The 23,111-nt window shown below is 36.3% G+C and overlaps 1 protein-coding gene across 1 annotated transcript in view; it reads left to right on the top strand.

Annotated features, from left to right (window-relative positions):
* Positions 1–23,111, top strand: part of SLC17A1 (solute carrier family 17 member 1) — a 63,997-nt gene that overhangs the window by 20,131 nt on the left and 20,755 nt on the right. Inside the window, exons 7-10 of the mRNA XM_059077197.1 lie at positions 14,037–14,209; positions 18,031–18,264; positions 18,351–18,438; positions 18,778–18,864. Of these exons, the coding sequence (XP_058933180.1) occupies positions 14,037–14,209; positions 18,031–18,264; positions 18,351–18,438; positions 18,778–18,864 (582 nt within the window). The remainder of the gene's footprint in view (positions 1–14,036; positions 14,210–18,030; positions 18,265–18,350; positions 18,439–18,777; positions 18,865–23,111) is intronic.

The following is a 23,111-nucleotide window of genomic DNA, read 5'->3' on the forward strand; positions in this document are numbered from 1 at the left end:
TTAAAAGTCAAATTTATTTCTTTATGCCAACCACAGACAATTTAAAAATATAACCTCCATTGGGTTGTAACAATGTAGGTTCACTCCTCTTTTCTTTCAGGCTGGCCAACAAATGTGCTTTTGGATCTATGCCAATCTGACATGTCGTTGTAGTTTCTCTCTCTACACAAATGTTTTTGGTGTGTGGGGGGCCATTATTCTGCTTATCACACATCCCATAACTGTTATTTGAGTTATAACAAGTTCAACCCACAATAACAAATTCTACTTAATTTAAGTTATAATTTTATTGCTAGAAATCTAATTGGCACAAACTTTTCTGAAACATATTTATTACTTAGACATTAAACCACATAATTTCCTACAGATTTTTTCTTTCTTCCTTCCTTTCTTCCCTCCTTCTGTCCTTTTTTTATACCTCCTGAACCCATTTTTCGTACCACCCCCCTCACCACTGGCAACCACGAATCTGTTTTCTATATATACGAGCTTGATTTCTTTTTTTAAAAAAGATTCCACATATAAGAGAGATCATACACTATATGCCTTTCTCTGTCTGACCTATTTAACTTAGTGTTAATGTCCTTGAGGTCCATCCATGTTGTCCCAAATGGCAAGATTTCATTCTTTTTAAATAAAAACACTAACTCAAAATGATACATGTACCCAATGTTCATAGCAGCATTATTTATAATCACCAAGATATAGAGGCAAACTAAGTGCCCAGCAACAGAGGAATGGATAAAGAAGATGTAGTATATATTTAAAATGGAATATTAGTCATCCATTAAAAAAATCAAATTCTGCCATTTGTAACAACATGGATGGACCTAAAGGGTGTCATGCTTAGTGAAATAAGTCAGACAAAGACAAATATTCTATATTGCCACTTATATATGGAATCTAAAGAATAAAACAAATTAATGAATATAACAAAACAGAAACAGACTCACAAATATAGAGGACAAACTAGTGGTTACTCAGTGGGACGAGGGAAGGGGGGAAGGAGCCAGATAGGGTTAGGAGATTAAGAGATACAAACTACCATGTATAAAATAAATAAGCAACAAGGATATATTGTACAGTACAAGGAAGTACAGCCGTTATTTGTAAAAACTTTAAAAGGAGTATAATTTTAAAATATTGAATTACTGTGATGTGTACCTGAAACTAAAATAATATTATAAATCAACTATACTTCAATTAAAAGAATTTTATTCTTTTTTAAGGTTTAATAATCTTCCATCATATATATAACCACATTTTCTTTATCTATTCATCCATCAGTAGATACTTAGGTTGTTTCCATATCTTGGTTATTGTAAACAGTGCTGCAATGTACATCGGGGTATAGATACATTTTCAAGTTAGTGTTTTCATTTTCCTTGAATAAGTACCCAGAAATGGAATTGCTGGATCACACAATAGCTTTTTTTCTTTTCTGTAATTTAATTTTAATTTTTTAAAATTTCATCCTATTTTTTTAATACAGCAGGTGCTTATCAGTTATCTATTTTATACATATTACTGTATACATGTCAATCCCAATCTCGCAATTCATCCCACCACCACCACCTCCTCACCTTTCATGTTCCCTCCTTGTGTCCATACATTTGTTCTCTACATCTGTGTCTCTCTTTCTGCCTTGCAAACCAGTTCATCTGTACCATTTTTCTAGATTCCATATATATGTGTTAATATACGATATTTGTTTTTCTCTTTCTGACTGACTTCACTCTGTATGACAGTCTCTAGGTCCATCCATGTCTCTACAAATGACCAAATTTCATTCCTTTTTATAGCTGAGTAATATTCCATTGTATATATGTACCACATCTTCTTTATCCATTCGTCTGTCAATGGGCATTTAGGTTGCTTCCAGGACCTGACTATTGTAAATAGTGCTGTGGTGAACATTGGGGTGCATGTGTCTTTTTGAATTATGGTTTTCTCTGGGCATATGCCCAGTAGTGGGATTGTTGGGTCATATGGTAATCCTATTTTTAGTTTTTTAAAGAACCTCCATACTGTTCTCCATAGTGGCTGTATCAATTTACATTCCCACCAACAGTGCAAGAGGGTTCCCTTTTCTCCACACCCTCTAAAGCATTTTATTGTTTGTAGATTTTCTGATGATGGCCATTCTGACTGGTGTGAGGTGATACCTCATTGTAGTTTGATTTGCATTTCTCCAATAATTAGTGATGTTGAGCAGCTTTTCATGTGCTGCTTGTCCATCTGTATGTCTTCTTTGGAGAAATGTCTATTTAGGTCTTCTGCCCATTTTTTTACTGCATTGTTTTATTAATATTGAGCTGCATGAGCTGTTTATATATTTTGGAGGTTAATCCTTTGTCTGTTGATTTGTTTGCAAGTATTTTCTCCCATTCTGAGGGATGTCTTTTCATCCTCTTTATAGTTTCCTTTGTTATACAGTAGCTTTTAATTTCATTAGGTCCCATTTTTAAATTTTTGTTTTTATTTCCATTACTCTAGGAGGTGGGTCAAAATAGATCTTGCTGTGATTTATGTCAAAGAGTGTTCTTCCCATGTTTTCCTCTAATTTTATAGTGTCTGGTCTTACATTTAGGGTTTTAATCCATTTTGAGTTTATTTTTGTGTACAGTGTTAGGGAGTATTCTAATTTCATTCTTTAACATGTGGCTATCCAGTTTTCCCAGCACCACATACTGAAGAGACTGTCTTTTCTCCATTGTATATCCTTGCCTCCTTTATCATAGATTAGTTGAACATAGGTGTGTGGATTTATCTCTGGGCTTTCTAATGTGTTCCATTAATCTATATTTCTGGTTTTGTGCCAGTACCATATTGTCTTGATTACTGTAGCTTTGTAGTATAGTCTGAAGTCAGGGAGTCTGATTCCTCCAGCTCCGTTTTTTCCCCTCAGGATTGCTTTGGCTACTCAGGGTCTTTTGTGTCTTCATACAAATTTTAAGATTTTTTGTTCTAGTTCTGTAAAAACTGCCATTGGTGATTTGATAGGGATTGCATTGAATCTATAGATTACTTTGGGTAGTATAGTCATTTTCACAATATTGATTCTTCCAATCCAAGGACATGGTATATCTCTCCATCTGTTTGTGTCATCTTTGATTTCTTTCATCAGTGTCTTATAGTTTTCTGAGTATAGGTCTTTTACCTCCTTAGGTAGGTAGGTTTTTTCCTAGGTATTTTATTCTTTTTGTTGCAGCGGTGAATGGGATTGTTTTCTTAATTTCACTTTCTGATCTTTCTATGTTAGTGTATAGGAATGGAAGAGATTTCTGTGCATTAATTTTGTATCTTGCAAGTTCACCAAATTTATTGATTAGCTCTAGTAGTTTTCTGGTGGCATCTTTAGGATTATCTATGTATAGGTATCCTGTCATCTGCAAACCGTATCAGTTTTACTTCCTCCTTTCCAATTTGGATTCCTTTTATTTCTTTTTCTTATCTGATTGCCTGGCTAGGACTTCTAAAACTATGTTGAATAAGAGTGGCAAGAGAGCACCTCCTTGTCTTGGACCTGATCGTAGAGGAAATGCTTTCATTTTTTCACCACTGAGAATGATGTTTGCTGTGGGTTTGTCATATATGGCCTTCATTATGTTGAGGTAGCTTCCCTCTATGCCCACTCTCTGGTGTGATGTGTTTTTGGATTCTCTTTGCTAGTATTTTGTTGAGGATTTTTGCATCTATATTCATCAGTGATATTGGCCTGTAATTTTCTTTTTTTGTAGTATCTTTGTCTGATTTTGGTATCAGGGTGATGGTGGCCTCGTAGAATGAGTTTGGGAGTGTTCCTCCCTTTGTAATTTTTTAGAAGAGTTTGAGAAGGATGGGTGTTACCTCTTCTCTAAACGTTTGATAGAATTCACCTGTGAAGCCATCTGGTCCTGGACTTCTGTTTGTTGGAAGATTTTAAATCACACCTTCAATTTCATTACTTGCAATTTGTCTATTCATATTTTCTATTTCTTCCTGGTTCAGTCTTGGAAGGTTATACCTTTCTAAGAATTTGTTCATTTCTTCCAGGTTGTCCATTTTACTAGCATAGAGTTGCTTATAGTAGTCTCTTAGCATGCTTTGTATTTCTGCAATGTCTGTTGTAACTTCTCCCTTTTCATTTCTAACTTTATTGATTTCAGTCCTCTCCCTCTTGATGACTCTGGCTAAAGGTTTGTCAATTTTGTTTATCTTCTCAAAGAACCAGCTTTTAGTTCTATTGATCTTTGCTATTGTTTTCTTTGTTTCTATTTCATTTATTTCCGCTCTGATCTTTATAATTTCTTTCCTTCTACTAACTTTTGGTTTTGTTTGTTCTTCTTTCTCTAGTTCCTTTAGGTGTAAGGTTAGATTGTTTATTTGAGATTTTTCTTGTTTCTTGAGGTAGGATGGTATTGCTATAAACTTCCCTCTTAGAACTGCTTTTGCTGCATCCCATAAGTTTTGGATCATTGTGTGTTTGTTATTTGTCTCTAGGTATTTTTTGATTTCCTCTGATTTCTTCAATAATCTCTTGGTTATTTAGTAATGTTTGTTTAGCCTGCATGTGGTTGTGTTTTTTACCTTTTTTTCCCCCTGTAGTTGATTTCTAATCTCACAGGGTTATGGTCAGAAGAGATGCTTGATATGATTTCAATTTTCTTAAATTTACTGAGGCTTGATTTGTGACCCAAGATGTGATCTATCCTGGAGAATGTTCCATGCAGACTTGAGAAGAAAGTGTAATCTGCTGTTTTTAGATGGTATGTCCTATCAATATCAATTAAATCTATCTGGTCTATTGTGTCATTTAAAGCTTCTGTTACCTTATTTATTTTCATTTTGGATGATCTGTCCTTTGGTGTAAGTGAGGTGTTAAAGTCCCCCACTATTATTGTGTTACTGTCGATTTTCTCTTCTATAGCTTTTAGTATCTGCCTTATGTATTGAGGTCCTCCTATTTTGGGTGCATATATATTTATAATTGTTATATCATCTGCTTGGATTGATCCCTTGATCACTATGTAGTGCCCTTCCTTGTCTCTTGTAACATCCTTTATTTTAAAGTCTATTTTATCTGATATGAGTATTGCTACTCCAGCTTTCTTTTGATTTCCATTTGCATGGAATATCTTTTTCCATCCCCTCACTTTCAGTCTGTATGTGTCCCTTAGGTCTGAAGTGGGTCTCTTGTAGACAGCGTATATATGGGTCTTGTTTTTGTATCCATTCAGCGAGCCTGTGTCTTTTGGGTGGAGCATTTAATCCATTCACATTTAATTCAATTATTGATATGTATATTCCTATTACCATTTTCTTAATTGTTTTGGGTTTGTTTTTGTAGATCCTTTTCTTCTCTTGTGTTTCCAACTTAGAGAAGTTTCTTTATTTGTTATAGGGCTGGTTTGGTAGTGCTGAATTCTCTTAGATTTTGCTTCTTTGTGAAGTTTTTGATTTCATCACTTTAAATATATCGTGCCACTCCCTTCTGACTTGTAGAGTTTCTGCTGAGAAATCAGCTGTTAACCTTATGGGAGGTCCCTTGTATGTTATTTATTATTTTTCCCTTGTTGCTTTTAATAATTTTTCTTTGTCTTTCATTTTTGTCAATTTGATTACTATGTGTCTCAGTGTATTTCGCCTTGGGTTTATCCTGTATGGGACTCTCTGTGCTCCCTGGACTTGGGTGGTTATTTCCTTTCCCATGTTAGGGAAGTTTTCAACTATAATCTCTTCAAATATTTTCTTGGGTCCTTTCTCTCTCTCTTCTTCTGGGACCCCTATAATGCAAATATTGGTGCATTTAATGTTGTCCTAGAGGTCTCTTAGACTGTCTTCACTTCTTTTCATTCTTTTTTCTTTATTCTGTTCCACAGCTATGAATTCTACCATTGTGTCTTCCAGGTCACTGATCCGCTTTTCTGCTTCAGTTATTCTGCTATTGATTCCTTCTACTATATTTTTCATTTCAGTTATTGTATTGTTCATCTATGTTTGTTTGTTCTTTAATTCTTCTAGGTGTTTGTTCTTTAATTCTTCTAGGTCTTTGTTAAACATTTCTTGTGTCTTCTCTATCTTTGCCTCCATTCATTTTCTGAGGTCCTGGATCATCTTCACTATCACTATTCTGAATGCTTTTTCTGGAAGGGTGCCTATCTCCACTTCATTTAGCTGTTTTCCTGGGGTTTTATCTTGTTCCTTCATCTGGTACATAGCCCTCTGTCTTTTCATCTTGTCTGTCTTTCTGTGAATGTGGTTTTCATTCCACAGGCTGCAGGATTATTGTTCTTCTTGCTTCTGCTGTCTGCCCTCTGATGGATGAGGCTATCTTTGTACATTACTTCTATTTTTATTTTTTTAAGGAACCGCCATATTGTTTTTCAGAGTGACTGCCACAATTTATATACCCACCAACAGTACACAGTTCCTTTTCCTCACCTCCTTTCCAACATTTATTTCTTGCCTTTTTGATAATAGCTATTTTAACAGGTATAAGTTGCTATCCCATTATGGTTTTGATTTGCATTTCTGTAATAATGAGTAATGTTGAACATCTTTTCATGTACCTCTTGACCATATGCATGTCTTCTTTGGAAAAATGTCTATTCAGTTCTTCTGCCCATTTCTTAATCGGATTTTTTCTTTGGTTTTCACTGTTTAATTGTATGAGTTTTTTTATATATTGTGTGCAAACCCCTTTTCAGATATATGATTTGCAAATATCTTCTCCCATTCAGTAGGTTTCCCTTTCATTTTGTTGATAATTTCCTTTGCTCTTCAGAAGTCTTTTAGTTTGATATAGTGCTCTTTCTTTATTTTGCTTTCATTGCTTTTGCTTTTAGTGTCATATTCAAAAAATAATTGCCAAGGCATATTTCAAGGAACTTACCACCTATATTTTCTTCTAGCAGTTTTATGTTTTCATGTCTTAAGTTTGTCTTTAATCCATTTTGAGTTAATTTTTGTATATGGTGTAAGATAGTGGTCAGGTTACATTGTTTTGCATATGACTGTCCAGTTTTCAGAACACCATTATTGAATATTTTTATTGAGGTATAATTATATAAAATAAAATATGGATCTTAGGTGTATATTTCGATTTTTTAAAAATTTTTAAATTTTATTTTATTTATTTTTTTATACAGCAGGTTCTTATTAGTCATCAATTTTATACACATCAGTGTATACATGTCAATTCCAATCACCCAATTCAGCACACCACCATCCCCACCCCCAGCCCCCATGGCTTTCCCCCCTTAGTGTGCATACAGTTGTTCTCTACATCTGTGTCTCAACTTCAGCCCTGTAAACCAGTTCATCTATACCATTTTTAGGTTCCACATACATGCGTTAATATACGATATTTGTTTTCTCTTTCTGACTTAATTCACTATGTATGACAGTCTCTAGATCCATCCAGGTCTCAACAAATGAATAATTTCGTTCCTTTTTATGGCTGAGTAATATTCCATTGTATATATGTACCACATCTTCTTTATCCATTCATCTGTCAATAGGCATTTAGGTTGCTGCCATCATCTGACTATTTTAAATAGTGCTGCAGTGAACATTAAGGTGCATGTGTCTTTTTGAATTATGGCTTTCTCTGGGTAAATTCCCAGTAGTCGGATTTCTGGATCATATGGTAATTCTATTTTTAGTTTTTTAAGGAACCTCCATACTGTTCTCCATAGTGGCTGTATCAATTTACATTCCCACCAACAGTGCAAGAGGGTTTCCTTTTCTCCACACACTCTCCAGCATTTGCTGTTTGTAGATTTTCTGTTGATGCCCATTCTCAATGGTGTGAGGTGATACCTCATTGTAGTTTTGATTTGCATTTCTTTAATAATTAGTGATGTTGAGCAGCTTTTCATGTGCTTCTTGGCCATCTGTATGTCTTCTTTGGAGAAATGTCCATTTAGGTCTTCTGCCCATTTTTGGATTGGGTTTTTTGTATCTTTAATATTGAGCTGCATGAGCTGTTTATATATTTTGGAGATTAATCCTTTGTCCGTTGATTCATTTGCAAATATTTTCTCCAATTCTGAGGGTCATCTTTTCGTCTTATTTATGGTTTCCTTTGCTGTGCAAAAGCTTTGAAGTTTCATTAGGTCCCATTTGTTTATTTTTGTTTTTATTTTCATTACTCTAGGAGGTGGATCAAAAAAGATCTTGCTGTGATTTATGTCAAAGAATGTTCTTCCTATGTTTTCCTCTAAGAGTTTTATAGTGTCCGGTCTTAAACTTAGGTCTCAAATCCATTTTGAGTTTATGTTTGTGTATGGTATTAGGGAGTGTTCTAATTTCATTCTTTTACATGTAGCTGTCCAGTTTTCCCAGCACCACTTATTGAAGAGACTGTCTTTTCTCCATTGTATATCCTTGCCTCCTTTGTCATAGATTAGTTGACCATAGGTACATGGGTTTACCTCTGGACTTTCTATCTTTTTCCATTGATCTATGTTTCTGTTTTGCACAAGTACCCTATTGTCTTGATTACTGTAGCTTTGTAGTGTAGTCTGAAGTCAGGGTGTCTGATTCCTCCAGCTTCGTTTTTTTCCCCTCAAGACTGCTTTGGCTATTTGGGGTCTTTTGTGTTTCTTTTGTGTCTTAAAGATTTTTTGTTCTAGTTCTGTAAAAAATGCCATTGGTAATTTGATAGGGATTGCATTGAATCTGTAGATTGCTTTGGGTAGTATAGTCATTTTCACAATATTTATTCTTCCAATCCAAGAACATGGTATATCTTTCCATCTGTTGGTATCATGTTTAATTGCTTTCATCAGTGTCTTATAGTTTTCTGAGTACAGGTCTTTTGTCTCCTTAGGTAGGTTTATTCCTAGGTATTTTATTCTTTTTGTTGCAATGGTAAATGGGAGTGTTTCCTTGATTCCTCTTTCAGATTTTTCATCATTAGTGTATAGGAATGCAAGAGATTTCTGTGCATTAATTTCGTATCCTGCAACTTTACCAAATTCATTGATTAGCTCTAGTAGTTTTCTGGTGGCATTTTTAGGATTCTCTATGTATAGTATCATGTCATCTGCAAATACTGACAGTTTTACTTCTTCTTTTCCAAATTGTATTCCTTTTATTTCTTTTTCTTCTCTGATTGTCATGGCTAGGAATTCCAAAACTATGTTGAATAATAGTGGTGAGAGTGGACATCCTTGTCTTGTTCCTGATCTTAGAGGAAATGCTTTCAGTTTTTCACCATTGAGAATGATGTTTGCTGTGGGTTTGTCATATATGGCCTTTATTATGTTGAAGTAGGTTCACTCTATGCCCACTTTCTGCAAAGCTTTTATCATAAATAGATGTTGAATTTTGTCAAAAGCTTTTTCTGCATCTATTGAGAGGATCATATGGTTTTTCTTCTTCAATTTGTTAATATGGTGTACCACATTGATTGATTTGCATATATTGAAGAATCCTTGCATCCCTGGGATAAATTCCACTTGATCATGGTGTATGATCCTTTCAATGTGTTTTTGGATTCTCTTTGCTAGTATTTTGTTGAGGATTTTTGCATCTATATTCATCAGTGATATTGGTCTGTAATTTTCTTTTTTTGTAGTATCTTTGTCTGGTTTTGGTATCGGGGTAATGGTGGCCTCATAGAATGAGTTTGGGTGTGTTCCTTCCTCTGCAATTGTTTGTAAGAATTTGAGAAGGATGGGTGTTACCTCTTCTCTAAATGTTTGATAGAATTCACCTGTGAAGCTATCTGGTCCGGGGCTTTTGTTTGTTGGAAGATTTTTAATCACAGTTTCAATTTCATTACTTGTGATTGGTCTGTTCATATTTTCTATTTCTTCCTGGTTCAGTCTTGGAAGGTTATACCTTTCTAAGAATTTGTCCATTTCTTCCAGGTTGTCCATTTTGTTGGCATAGAGTTGATTGTAGTAGTCTCTTAGGATGCTTTGTATTTCTGCAGTGTCTGTTGTAACTTCTCCTTTTTCATTTCTAATTTTATTGATTTCAGTCCTCTCCCTCTATTTCTTGATGAGTCTGGCTAATGGTTAATCAATTTTGTTTATCTTCTCAAAGAACCACCTTTTAATTGTATTGATCTTTGCTATTGTTTTCTTTGTTTCTATTTCATTTATTTCTGCTCTGATCTTTATGATTTCTTCCCTTCTACTAACTTTCAGGTTTGTTTGTTCTTCTCTACTTCCTGAGGTGTAGGGTGAGATTGTTTATTTGAGATTTTTCTTGCTCCTTGAGGTAGGCTTGTATAGCTGTAAACTTCCCTCCTAGAACTGCTTTTGCTGTATCCCATAGGTTGTGGATTGTCGTGTTTTCATTGTCATTTGTCTCTAGGTATTTTTTGATTTCCTCTTTGATTTCTTCAGTGATCTCTTGGTTATTTAGTAACGTATTGTTTAGCCTCCATGTGGTTGTGTTTTTTACATTTTTTTCCCTGTAATTCATCTCTAATCTCATAGTGTTGTGGTCAGAAAAGATGCTTGATATGATTTCAATTTTCTTAAATTTACTGAGGCTTGATTTGTGACCCAAGATGTGATCTATCTTGGAGAATGTTCCATGCAGACTTGAGAAGAAAGTGTAATCTGCTGGTTTTGGATGGGAAATCCTATCAATATCAATTAAATCTATCTGGTCTATTGTGTCATTTAAAGCTTGTGTTTCCTTATTAATCTTCTGTCTGGATGATCTGTCCATTGGTGTCAGTGAGGTGTTAAAGTCCCCCACTATTATTGTGTTACTGTCAATTTCCTCTTTTATAGCTGTTAGCAGTTGCCTTATGTATTGAGGTCCTCCTATGTTGGGTGCATATATGTTTATAATTGTTATATCATATGCTTGGATTGATCACTTTGTAGTGCCCTTCCTTGTCTCTTATAATATTTATTTTAAAGTCTATTTTATCTGATATGAGTATTTCTTTTGATTTCCATTTGCAAGGGATATCTTTATCCATTCCCTCACTTTCAGTCTGTATGTGTCCCTTAGGTCTGAAGTGAGTCTCTTGTAGACAGCTTATATATGGGTCTTGTTTTTGTATCCATTCAGCAAGCCTGTGTCTTTTGTTTGGAGCATTTAATCCATTCACATTTAAGATAATTATTGATATATATTTCCTGTGACCATTTTCTTAATTGTTTTGGGTTTGTTTTTGTAGGTCCTTTTCTTCTCTTGTGTTTCCCACTTAGAGAAGTTCCTTTAGCATTTGTTGTAGAGCTGGTTTTGTTGTGCTGAATTTTCTTAGCCTTTGTTTGTCTGTAAAGCTTTTGATTTCTGCATGGAGTCTCAATGAGATCCTTGCTGGTAGAGTAATCTTGGTTGTAGGTTCTTCTTGTCACTACTTTAAGTGTATCATGCCACTCCCTTCTGGCTTGTAAAGTTTCTACTGTGAAATCAGCTGTTAACCTGATGGGAGTTCCCTTGTATGTTATTTGTTGCTTTTTCCTTGCTACTTTCAATAATTTTTCTTTGTCTTTAATTTTTACCAATTTGATTACTATGTGTCTTGACGTGTTTCTCCTTGGGTTTATCCTGTATGGGACTCACTGTGCTTCCTGGACTTGGGTAACTATTTCCTTTCCCATGTTAGGGAAGTTTTTGACCATAATCTCTTCAAATATTTTCTCTGGCTCTTTCTCTCTCTTCTCCTTCTGGGACCCCTATAATGTGATTGTTGTTGCCTTTATTGTTGCCCCAGTGGCCTCTTAGGCTGTCTTTATTTCTTTTCATTCTTTTTTCTTTATTCTCTTCCACAGCAGTGAATTCTACCATTCTGTCTTCCAGGTCACTTATCCATTCTTCTGCCTCAGTTATTCTGGTATTTATTCCTTATAGTGTAGTTTTCATTTCATTTATTGTATTATTCATCTCTGTTTGTTCTTTAATTCTTCTAGGTCTTTGTTAAACATTTATTGCATCTTCTGGATCTTTGCCTCCATTCTTTTTCCGAGGTCCTGGATCATCTTCACTATCATTATTCTGAATTCTTTTTCTGGAAGGTTGCCTGTCTCCACTTCATTTAGTTGTGTTTCTGGGGTTTAATCTTGTTCCTTCATCTGGTACATAGCCCTCTGCCTTTTCATCTTGTCTGTCTTTCTGTGAGTGTGGTTTTTGTTCCACAGGCTGCAGGATTGTTCTTCTTCTTGTTTCTCCTGTCTGCCCTCTGGTGGATGAAGCTATCTAAGAGGCTTGTGTAAGTTTCCTGATGGTAAGAAACTCTACCAGGTGGTGGGTAGAGTTGGCTGTTGCTCTTATGGGCAGAGGTCAGTAAAACTTTAATCTGCTTTACTGTTGATGGGTGGGGCTGGGTTCCCTCCCTGTTCATTGTTTGGCCTGAGGCAACCCAACACTGGAGTCTACCTGGGCTCTTTGGTGGGGCTAATGACAGACTCTGGGAGGGCTCGCACTAAGGAGTACTTCCCAGAACTTCTGCTGCCAGTGTCCATTTCCCCACGGTGAGCCACAGCCACCCCCTGCCTCTGCAGGAGACCCTCCAACATTAGCAGGTATCTCTGGTTCAGTTTCTCTTGGGGTCACTGCTATTTCCCCTGGGTCCTAATGCACACACTACTTTGTGTGTGACCTCCAAGAGTGGAGTCTGTTTCCCCCAGTCCTGTCAGAGTTTTGCAATCAAATCCCGCTAGCCTTCAAAGTCTGATTCTCTAGGAATTTCTCCTCCCGTTGCCGCAACTGCAGGTTGGGAAGCCTGACTTGGCACTCAGAACCTTCACTCCAGAGGGTGGACTTCTGTGCCATAAGTCTTCTGCAGTGTGTGAGTCACCCACCTGGCAGTTATGGGATTTGATTTTGCTGTGATTGTGCCCCTCCTACCATCTCATTGTGACTTCTCCTTTGTCTTTAGTTGTGGGGTATCTTTTTTGGTGAGTTCCAGTGTCTTCCTATCGATGACTGTCCAGCAACTAGTTGTGATTCTAGTGTTCTCACAAGAGGGAGTGAGAGCATGTCCTTCTACTCCATCATCTTGGTTCCTCTCCAATGTCAGTTGTGGTTGTGGTTGTTGTTGCTGTTGGATAATCTTAGATATATTTTGAAAAATGTATAAACTTACAAACAAGACTCATAGAACACTACATTAAAGTCCCTTCTTCTCCTTTTGCCCTCCTCACCAAGAGGGAATTGTTATTGTAATATCTAGGCACATAAATTAATTTTGCCCATTTTTGAAATTCAATGAAATAGTATGCATAAAAATAGTATGCACCCTTTGGTGTCTAGCTTATTCAGCTGAGCATATTTTTGTTGAGATTCATCCAGGTTGTTGAGTTGTATCAGAGTTTCCTTACTTTGTATTTCTGAGTAATATCCATTGTATTAATACACTATGGTATGTTCACCCATTCCAAATATCCAGCTATTTTGAATAAAGCTTCTATAAGCATTTCAGTACAAGCCTTTTTTAGACACGTATTTTTATTTCTCTTGAGAAAGTGCCGTTTGTTGAAAAGACTGTACTTGCCTCCATTGATTTGCATTAGTGTATTTATTCAAAAGCATATGATTATTTATACTCCTCTCTTTCTGGGCTCCCTACTTTCTCCTATTGATGAATTTGTTCAGCCTTACACCAACACTACACTGATTACTCTAGCTTGAAAGTACTTCAAATACATTACATTTTTTTAAGTGCTCTTTTTCTCTGCAGTGTGCAATATGAGTTTCTCAACCAGACTAGTCATATAAGTTTTGAGAATAAAGCAGTTTACTTGAGGGAAGGTCTTTTTTGTTGTTCAGGGGACTTACTTCCAAAAGTAACTCAGGGTATTTGTAAATGGTCCCTTTAAAATAGACATGAGCCAAAGTACTTCAAGGACTGGCTCAATTTTCTGGGACATTCTATTAGGGATTATATTTTAGGGGGTATGAAATTATAAGATCAATTCCACATCTTATTGTGTCATAACTTCTCAAAAGCCATTTAGTACAATAAAATTTTAAATTAATATACAGGGGTCCAAATTTCTAAGTGGCACTTCCTAAAGTTAAAATATGTTTTTACCTCAGATGTGTTAACACTGGATACTTTCTGTTCTACATTCCAGTTCCAAATTTTTGTTCCATTCGTTATGGAGTTTCTCTCTTACTGCTCCTCTGTAATGTTATAATAATGTCACAGCGCGTGTGTATGAGCCTCACAATGATAGCCATGGTGAACAGCACAGAGCCACATGGTTTGTCCAACACCTCCACAAAGGAGCCACAGGATAACATAAAGGTATATAAAAAATATTATAGACAGTCATAAGTTTAAAATCCTATCTTGCTAACTAACTTGTGGAGAGGCTGAATGTTATCATAATTTATATGACAGTAATTATTAGAGAAAGAAGCTCAAGTCTTGATCTGCCTTGCCAGTAGTAACCTAAATAAACATGTCCCACAACTAAAATATGTCTCAGTATTTGTAAAGGGCAAGAGAAGTTTGGACAGGAGAAAAAAGGAAAACATCTTAAATGAGAAGTAGAAGTCAAGGCACTTTTTCTTTCTTATTTACATTTTTAACTTACAGTACATTTACATGTTTCATTAATTTCATCTATGGAAGGTAATGAGTTGATACCTGTCAGAAGATGTAGTATAGGAAAAAATGAAAATAGGTGGGAAAAATATTTTCCACTATATTCTTCCTATGTCCCTTTATGAATACATAGGCAAATAAGAAAATATTTTCTTATTATCATCCCTATTTACATTAAAAATAACACTATATGACGTATACTGTGCCCTGATTTTTTTTAACATAAGCATCAGAACCAGGCTGAGATTTGACACATATGTAGGAGTTCCTAGACAGGTAATTTTAAATAACTATAATTAATATGTCAAGGGCTCTAATGGGAAAAAAATGACAACATACAATACCAGATAGGTAGAGAGATGGTAGAGAGATAGTAGAGAGATGGATATTATTAGAAAGCATGAAAAAGAAATAGTAGAAATCATGGCAACTGTAACAGGTACAAAGAATGCCTTGATGGGCTTATAAGTAATCGCAACACAGCACCAAGATGTTCTATGAAAGAGGCTTATTTGCTTACCATAAACTGTTGGCCTGATGGGGCGGGCATCTAATTTAACACACATCTAGGGCCTGCTGGAGTTCTCTTTGGGGATGGAGACGAGCAGATGCCATCCTTGTGTTCTCTCTTTGCTATGCTCTGGAGAGCCAGTATCTCCCAAAGGGGAGCTTTTACATTCATCTGGCCTCTTGTTCTAGCACCCGATTTTTTTTTTTCTTTTTAACAGCTGCCGCCTTGATCATCTGGCTCTGGTGGCCATCAGGGTTTGACAAAATTAATATCCAAAATTCTAAACAAGTGAGTATAGAGGGAATGTACCCCAACATAATAAAGGCCATGTATAACAAGACCACAGATAAAATCATACTCAATGGTGAAAATCTGAAAGCTTTTCCTCTAATATCAGGAATAAAACAGTGATTCCCACTCCCACCATTTTTATTCAACATAGTATTGGAAGTCCTCTCCAGAGCAATTAGGCAAGGAAAAAAAAAGGCATCCAAATTGATAAGGAAGAAGTAAAATTGTCACTATTTGCAGATGACATGATATTATATATAGAAAATCCTGAAGCCTCCACTAAGGAAACTGTTAGAAATAAAAATGAAATCAGTAAAGTTGTAAGGTACAAAATCAATATACAAAAATCTGTTGCATTTCTATACACTATTAACATACTAACAGAAACAAAATTAAGAAAACAATTCTAATTGCATCAGAAAGACTAAAATATACAGGAATAAATTTAACCAAGAAGGTTAAACACCTATGCACTGAAAACTGTATGACACTGATGAAAGAAACTGAAGAAGACACAGGTAAATGGACAGATATTTTGTGCTCATGGATTGAAAGAATTCATATTGTTAAAATGTCTACAGATTAGATGTAATCATCAAAATTCCAATTGCCTTTTTCACAGAAATAGAACAAACAGTACTACAATTTGTATGGAACTACAAAAGACCCAGAATAGCCAAAGCAATAATGAGAAAGAAAAACAAAGCTAGAGGCATCAAGCTCCCTGATTTCAAACTATATTCCAAAGCTATAGTAATCAAAAAAGTATGATATTTGCATAAACTCAGACACGTCAATCAGCAAAGCAGTGTAGATAGCCCAGAAATAAACCCATACATATTTGGGCAATTAATCTATGACAAAGGAGGCAAGAATATAAAATGATGAAAAGACAATCTCTTCAATATATAGTGTTGGGAAAACTGAGCCACTATCTTATAATGTACACAAAAATTAGCTCAAAATGAATCCAACATTGGAACACTAAGACCTAAAAACATAAAACTAGAAGAGAACATAGGTGAAAAGCTCACTGACATTAGTCTAGGCTATGATGATTTTTTGGATTTTACATCAAAATCAATGGCAACAAAAGCAAAAATAAACAAGTGAGACTACCTCAAACTAAAAAGCTTCTGCACGGCAAAGGAAACCATAAACAAAATGAAAAGGCAACATACTGAATGAGAGAAAATATTTGCAAATCATATCTGATAAGAGATTGGTATCCAAAATATATGAAGAACTCATACAACTCTATTGCAAAAAAAAAAAAATCTAATTAAAAAATGGGCAGAGGATCTGAATAGACATTTTTCCAGAAAAGACGTACAAATTGTCAACAGGCACATGAGAAGGTGTCCAACATCATCAGGGAAATGAATATCAAACCCACAAGGAATCACCTCATACCTGTCAACATAGATATTATCAAAAAGACAAGAAATATCAAGTGATGACTAAGATGTGGAGAGAAGGGAACCCTAGTGCACTGATGGTATAATGTAAATTAGTGCAGTCACTATGGGAAACAGTATGAAGGTTCTTCAAAAACTTAAAAATTAAATTACCATATCCAGCAATTCTAGTTCTGGGTATTTATCCTAAGAAAATAAAAACTCTAACTTGAAAAAATATCTACACCCCCATGTTCACTGCAGCATTATTTACAACAGCCTAAGGATCCATCCAAGTATGAATGGATAGTGCAAATGCGGTGTATATATACAATGGAATATTATTGTCATAAAAAGTAAGAAATCTTGCCATTTGCAACAACATGAATGGACCTTGAGAGTATTATGTTAAGTGAAATAAATCAGACAAAGAAAGACAAATACTATACAATCTTGTTTATATGTGGAATCTAAACAAACAAATGAAACTGAGCTCCTGGTTACAGAGAATAGGCTGGTGGTTGCCAGTAGCAGGGGATCAGGGGAGGGTGGTGTTGGGCAAAATGGGAAAAGAGAGTTAAAAAGTGCAAACTTTCAGCTATAAAATAAGTTATTGGGGGACCTCCCTGGCGGTCCAATGGTTAAGACTTTGCCTTCCAATGAGGGGGTGCAGTTTCAATCCCTGGTTGGGGAGCTAAGATCCCATGTGGTTGGCAGCCAAAAAACCAAATCAGAAGAAATGTTGTAACAAATTCAATAAAAACTTTTAAAAAATGGTCCACATCAAAACAAATCTTTTAAAAAATTGTTATGGGGGTGTAGCATATAGCATGGTGACTTTAGTTAATGACACTGTATTGTATAGTTGAAAGTTGCTAAGAGAGTTGATCTTAGAAGTTTTCATGACAACTATATATATGGTGATGGATGTTAACTAGACTTGTGATCATTTCTCAATATATACAAATATTGAATCATTATGTTGTACACCTGAAACTAATATAATATGCCAATTATATCTAAAATTTTTTTAAAAGCAGGCATTAAACATCTATGTTGTGACAGGTATGGGTGGTATAAATGATGCCGTTGACTGCAAAGACTTTTCGTTATAGTTGAGGGTACCAATGTAATTGGTAAAATGTAATTACACACAGAAAATGATATTATTAGCAATAAAGAAGTCCCATAATAGAGGATTTTAGGCAGAGGGCAGCTATTTTACATGGGGTAAGCTGGAAGACCAGTTTTCCCATATTCCTGAACATCATAGAAAATCATCTGCAGAGTGGCAAGATGTGTCTGCTTTTTCCTTTCAGAGCCCTGTGTATAACTGGAGCACTGAAATCCAGGGGATCATGTTAAGTTCCATCTTCTACGGTCTACTCATCAGCCAAATTCCTGCTGGATATTTATCTGGAATATACTCCTTAAAGAAAATGGTTGGTTCTGCATTGTTCCTCAGCTCTTTATTTACTCTGCTCATCCCACTGGCAGCTGAATTTGGAGAAGCTTTGGTCGTCATATGCCGAGTAATCCAGGGACTATTCCAGGTATTAAGATAATACAAAAACTGAACCAAGAGTTTAAATTCACAGAAAGTGTCAGAGATCAAATGTTCTAATCATTCTTCTTTCAGGGGATAGCATTAACAACTCAGCAAGTAGTATGGATCAAGTGGGCTCCTCCCTTGGAACAAGTCCGACTTACCTCTCTGAGTTTATCAGGTAATGACTAAGGGCCTAGAATGTTTAATCTCATTGTCATCTTACTGTAGCATGTGCTGCTCTAGAGTCGTAAGAAACATGTATGTTTTGAACTGTCAAGGGCTTTGGAAACCATCCTCACTTTAAAGATATGGAAATTGTCTGGGATGGAGAAAAGGCTTCCTTATCTCAAACAACAGAGAAAAGAGAGAAAAGCAAATATTTTATTATTTTCTTCTGTTTGGTGTTATGTTATACAAATATTTCACTATAAATTGTTCACTGCTACCATGAGACTACATTATTTCTACTTCCAGATGCCTGCATTCATTGGGGGTGTTCTTTGTGCCTTCTGATTAGGACTTCTGCTAGGACCCTGTGTTGTCCTACTTATAACTGGATTCATCTGTGACTCCCTGGGATGGCCTATGGTCTTTTATATTTTTGGTGAGTCTCTTTCTATAAAAATCCCAGTCATTATTCAGAATTTTTAAAACTTAAAAATAAAAATGGAATATAGTAGTTTATATGAAGTTAACAATATTAGAAATCATAAATCCCATTGAAGGTAAAAGAGCAGTCAACATTCATGAATTTCTTGTTATAAGCAAGACATCATGCTCAGAACTATACGTGCATTACTGTGTATAATTTCACAATTCTACAACATTGATGCTACAGATGCATGTCCCTTACATGAAACTCTTGGGGAAAGGGATGATCAGAATAGATCAAAGATAATATGAGTATACTATTTATACTTAACATCCCAAGCAAAATTTAGAGGATCATCTCATAATCAAACACATTAATTTCTGAAGTGAAACATGAAATTCTCATAAATTGGACTAAATGAAAAACTATAAAGGATTGGGGTTTCTAAATAAGTTAGAAAATCACTTTTGGCTTTCAAATCTTGGTTTCAGATTTGTGGATAAGGGACTGTGAATGGGTGCTATTGTGCCCGTTTGATATGTAAGGAAAATTACAGAGGCTTAATTCAGAAGGATCTATTACAAAGTGATTCTTTAAAATGGTAAATAAAGATGTGGCAGAATCAAATGGATAGAGCAGTAATCAGGTGCTAGCAAAATGGAAGCTAGTACAATCCCCAGGTCCAAAAGGGCAAGCAAGTGTGTAGTCGATGGGAATCTACTAGGAGAGAGTCCTGTAGAGATGGCTGCCTCGAGAGGATCCATGACTTCTCATAAAAGAGCATATAGACTGAGGCAATGCTAGGGGAGGTGATAACTAGAGAAAAAGACACCCTAATCTCATTCAACTCTCTCCCTCTCATCTTCTGCTCAAGCTTTCTGCTGCCTAAATCTATCTGGAAAGCAGAGAACATAGGGGCCGTTGATATTCACTCAAGTCAGCCATCTGTGGCCAAAGCAGGGTAAAGAAGGGTGGAGAGTGGATCTAGAGGGACAAACAGGGAACCCCCAATACCCACAGTGAGCAAATGGCAGAGGCAAGTCTTCCATCCTCACAGTTTCATTGTTCTTCATCACTGCATTAGTCATCAGTAGTAAGTAATGGTCAGTATAGTGATATTACACAAACCCTATGTCAGGAAAGGGCTGGAAGACTTGAAACTGTCTAACCTGGTGAAATGAAAACTTGAGCAGCCATGCCTTGCAGGACTCTCATGTAAGAGAAATGCATACCTGCTCTGCATTACAAAACTAAAACTAATATGCAGGAAATTATAGGGAGGTGAAGTTTCGGCTCCATGTAAGAAAAACTTTTCAATAATTAACGCTGCCCAACATTGCTAACCAAAAGTTGGGTGAGCTCCAATATTCATGTTGTATTCATATTTCAACATCATATACATGTATACAGCAACATTTGTCATTTGCTATTCTCATGGGTGGCTCTATGAAGCGCAAAGAAAGGGACTATGCATTATACTACGATAACAGCTTTACCATGAATTGCCCCATCTGCTTTTTCTTATCACTTAGAATAGGAGAAGAGTGCCATCACTTAGATGGCAGCAGTATAGGGATTTAGCTGTTGCCTCCACAACTCTTACAATGAGTCATATGGTGCCCATAGATGTGAAATAACCTGCCCAAGTTAGTGGCAGAGACAAACTAAAACCAAGATGTTTTGTGGTTCCATTTGAATGCTCTTCTCAATAAAGTTAAATAAATCTAATCAATACTATTTTAAAGAACAAAATAATACCTGCTTTTAAGCAGTTGATAATTGCTGGGGAAAATTACCATACAGAACAAATTGAACCATACACTCACATTTGCACTTAAAAGGGCCTGACTGTCCTGACATGTTTCTCGCCATAAATACTATTTCAAACTTCTCAAAACTTCTCTACTCTCCTCAAATCTCTAAAATGGCTCCCTTTCCCTGCCGTCTCTTTCAAGTTACCTCCCTTTTAAGAGTCAAAATTATTGAACAACCTGTCTATACCCACTGCCCCCATTTCCTAGACAACCACTGTCTCCTCAACTTACATCTGACTAAGTGTCTGACCCATTCTACTATCAAGAGAGCCCTTGCCAAGATCACTTATGGCTTCCATCAGAGCTAGAGCTGCTCTGAAGCCCAGGCAGGAGGGGTCTTGCCTTGGATTCTATACTGTAATGAGCCCGTTCTGGCTCCCTTCCAGCAAAGCCTTCTTCATAAGGTAGAAGTCTATGACATCAAAATTATAGGCTCATCAGAGCCCATGACCTTCCTTCTAATCATCACTCCCAGAATTTTTTGCTCATATACAACCAAGGCTTTTTCAGACCTGGCAGGACTCTTCCCCACATTCACTGAATTGAGGCTGGGCCGGGAGGTGACAGGTAAAACTATTTGCAGAAAATGTAGATGGAGCATGATGGGGAAGCCAAGAATTTCTATACAGAGCCATTCAAAACCCTTAGTGGTGTGGGACTGGATCTGGGTGGGAACGGAAGAGGTCAAGTCCCAGATCAGTGACCAGTGGAATCTAAGAATTCTAAATTTAAACCCGACTCCCCAGGTCATTTTCTTTCCTCTGGCTTCTTTCAAAATTTTCTCTTTTATTTTCTGCAGTTTGAGTATGATATGCCTAGGTGTAAATTGATTGATTGATTGATATTCATCCTTTTTGTGTTCTCTGAGCTTCTTCTATCTGTGGTTTTGTGTCTATCATTACTTTTGGGAAATTCTCAGTAATTGTTGCTTCAAATATTTCTTCTGTTCCTTTCTCTTACTTCTCTTTCTGATATTCCCATTACACGTATAGTACACTATTGTAATTGTCCCACAATTCTTGGATATTCTGTTCTTTTTTATTCTTTTACTCTATTTGCAATTCAGGTTTGGAAGTTTCTATGGACATTTCTTGAAGCTCAGTGATTTTTCCTCGACCTTGTCTAGTCTCTTAATGAGCTCATTAAAGTCATTCTTCATTTCTGTTACAGTATTTTTTATTTCTAGTCTTTTCTTTCCTTCTTTCTTTCTTTTTTTTTTTTTTTTTTTTTTTTTTTTTTTGGTATGTGGGCCTCTCACTGTGTGCAGAGGCCTCTCCCGTTGCAGAGCACAGGCTCCAGATGGGCAGGCTCAGTGGCCATGGCTCACGGGCCTAGCTGCTCTGCAGCATGTGGGATTCTCCCGGACCAGGGCACAAACCCGCATCCCCTGCATCGGCAGGTGGACTCTCAACCACTGAGCTGCCAGGGAAGCCCTCTAGCATTTTCTTTTGATTCCTTATTAGCGTTTCCATCTCTCTACTTACATTACTCATGTTTTTGTATGTTGTCTGCTTTTTCCATGAACATTTTAATCATAATTGTTTTAAATTCTTGATCTGATCATTCCAACACCTCTGCTATGTCTCCGTCTGGATCTGATGCTTGCTCTGTCTCTTCAAACTACATTTTTTGTCTGTTAGTGAGCCTCATGTTTTTCTTGTTGAAAGCTAACAAGATACACTAGGTAAAAGGAACTGAGAAAAATAGCCCTTTCGTGTGAAGTTTTATGTTTTTCTGGCTAGGGGTTAAGCTGTGCTTACTGTGTGCCATAGTTATAAGTTTCAGAGGCTACAGCTTCCTCTGGTGTCTTTGTTTTTGTCTTTCCTTGTCTTTGAGTTTCTCTAGAGACTTCTTAAATAAGGTTTGTGATGTGCAGTTCTTCTACGTGGATTCCCAATAAAGTGCAGGACACTTTTGATGTGGTGGTAAGGTGTGTACGTGGGGAGACAGTGTTCTATAGTCCTGTGATTAGATGTCAGTATTTTAGTGAGCCTCTGCCCCGAACTTGACCTTCACAAGTCCTTCTCAGTTTTTTTCTCCCCTCCTTAAGTGAGATAGGAAGAAAGGCTGGAATTGGATATTTCCCTTCCCTTAAGTTGGTTAGGCTCTGGTAAAACAGTTTCCCTTTGAGCAGTTTTTGTTAAGAACAGAATGCTCTAGACATAATTGAAAATAGCTACTTTCCCCTTCCTCTCCTGGAAGAATGGAGGGATTTTTCTTTTATATTCACTGTGAGAACATGGTAGGTGTTCTGGAGATAAAACTTACAAAAGTGTGAGGGGTCTTCTTAAGACTGGGCCCCCTATCCCCAGACTTTTCATCTCTCAAACTTGTCTACACTGAACCTAAAGCAAGCCATCAATTGCTAGGTTTTCCTACCCTAGAAATGACTGATTCCAGTGGAGTTTTCTCTTTCTGTTCTTCTGTTCTGGGAAGTTGTAATTC

The sequence above is a fragment of the Kogia breviceps genome, chromosome 10, assembly GCF_026419965.1.
Source record: "Kogia breviceps isolate mKogBre1 chromosome 10, mKogBre1 haplotype 1, whole genome shotgun sequence".
Taxonomy (NCBI): Eukaryota; Metazoa; Chordata; class Mammalia; order Artiodactyla; family Physeteridae; genus Kogia; species Kogia breviceps.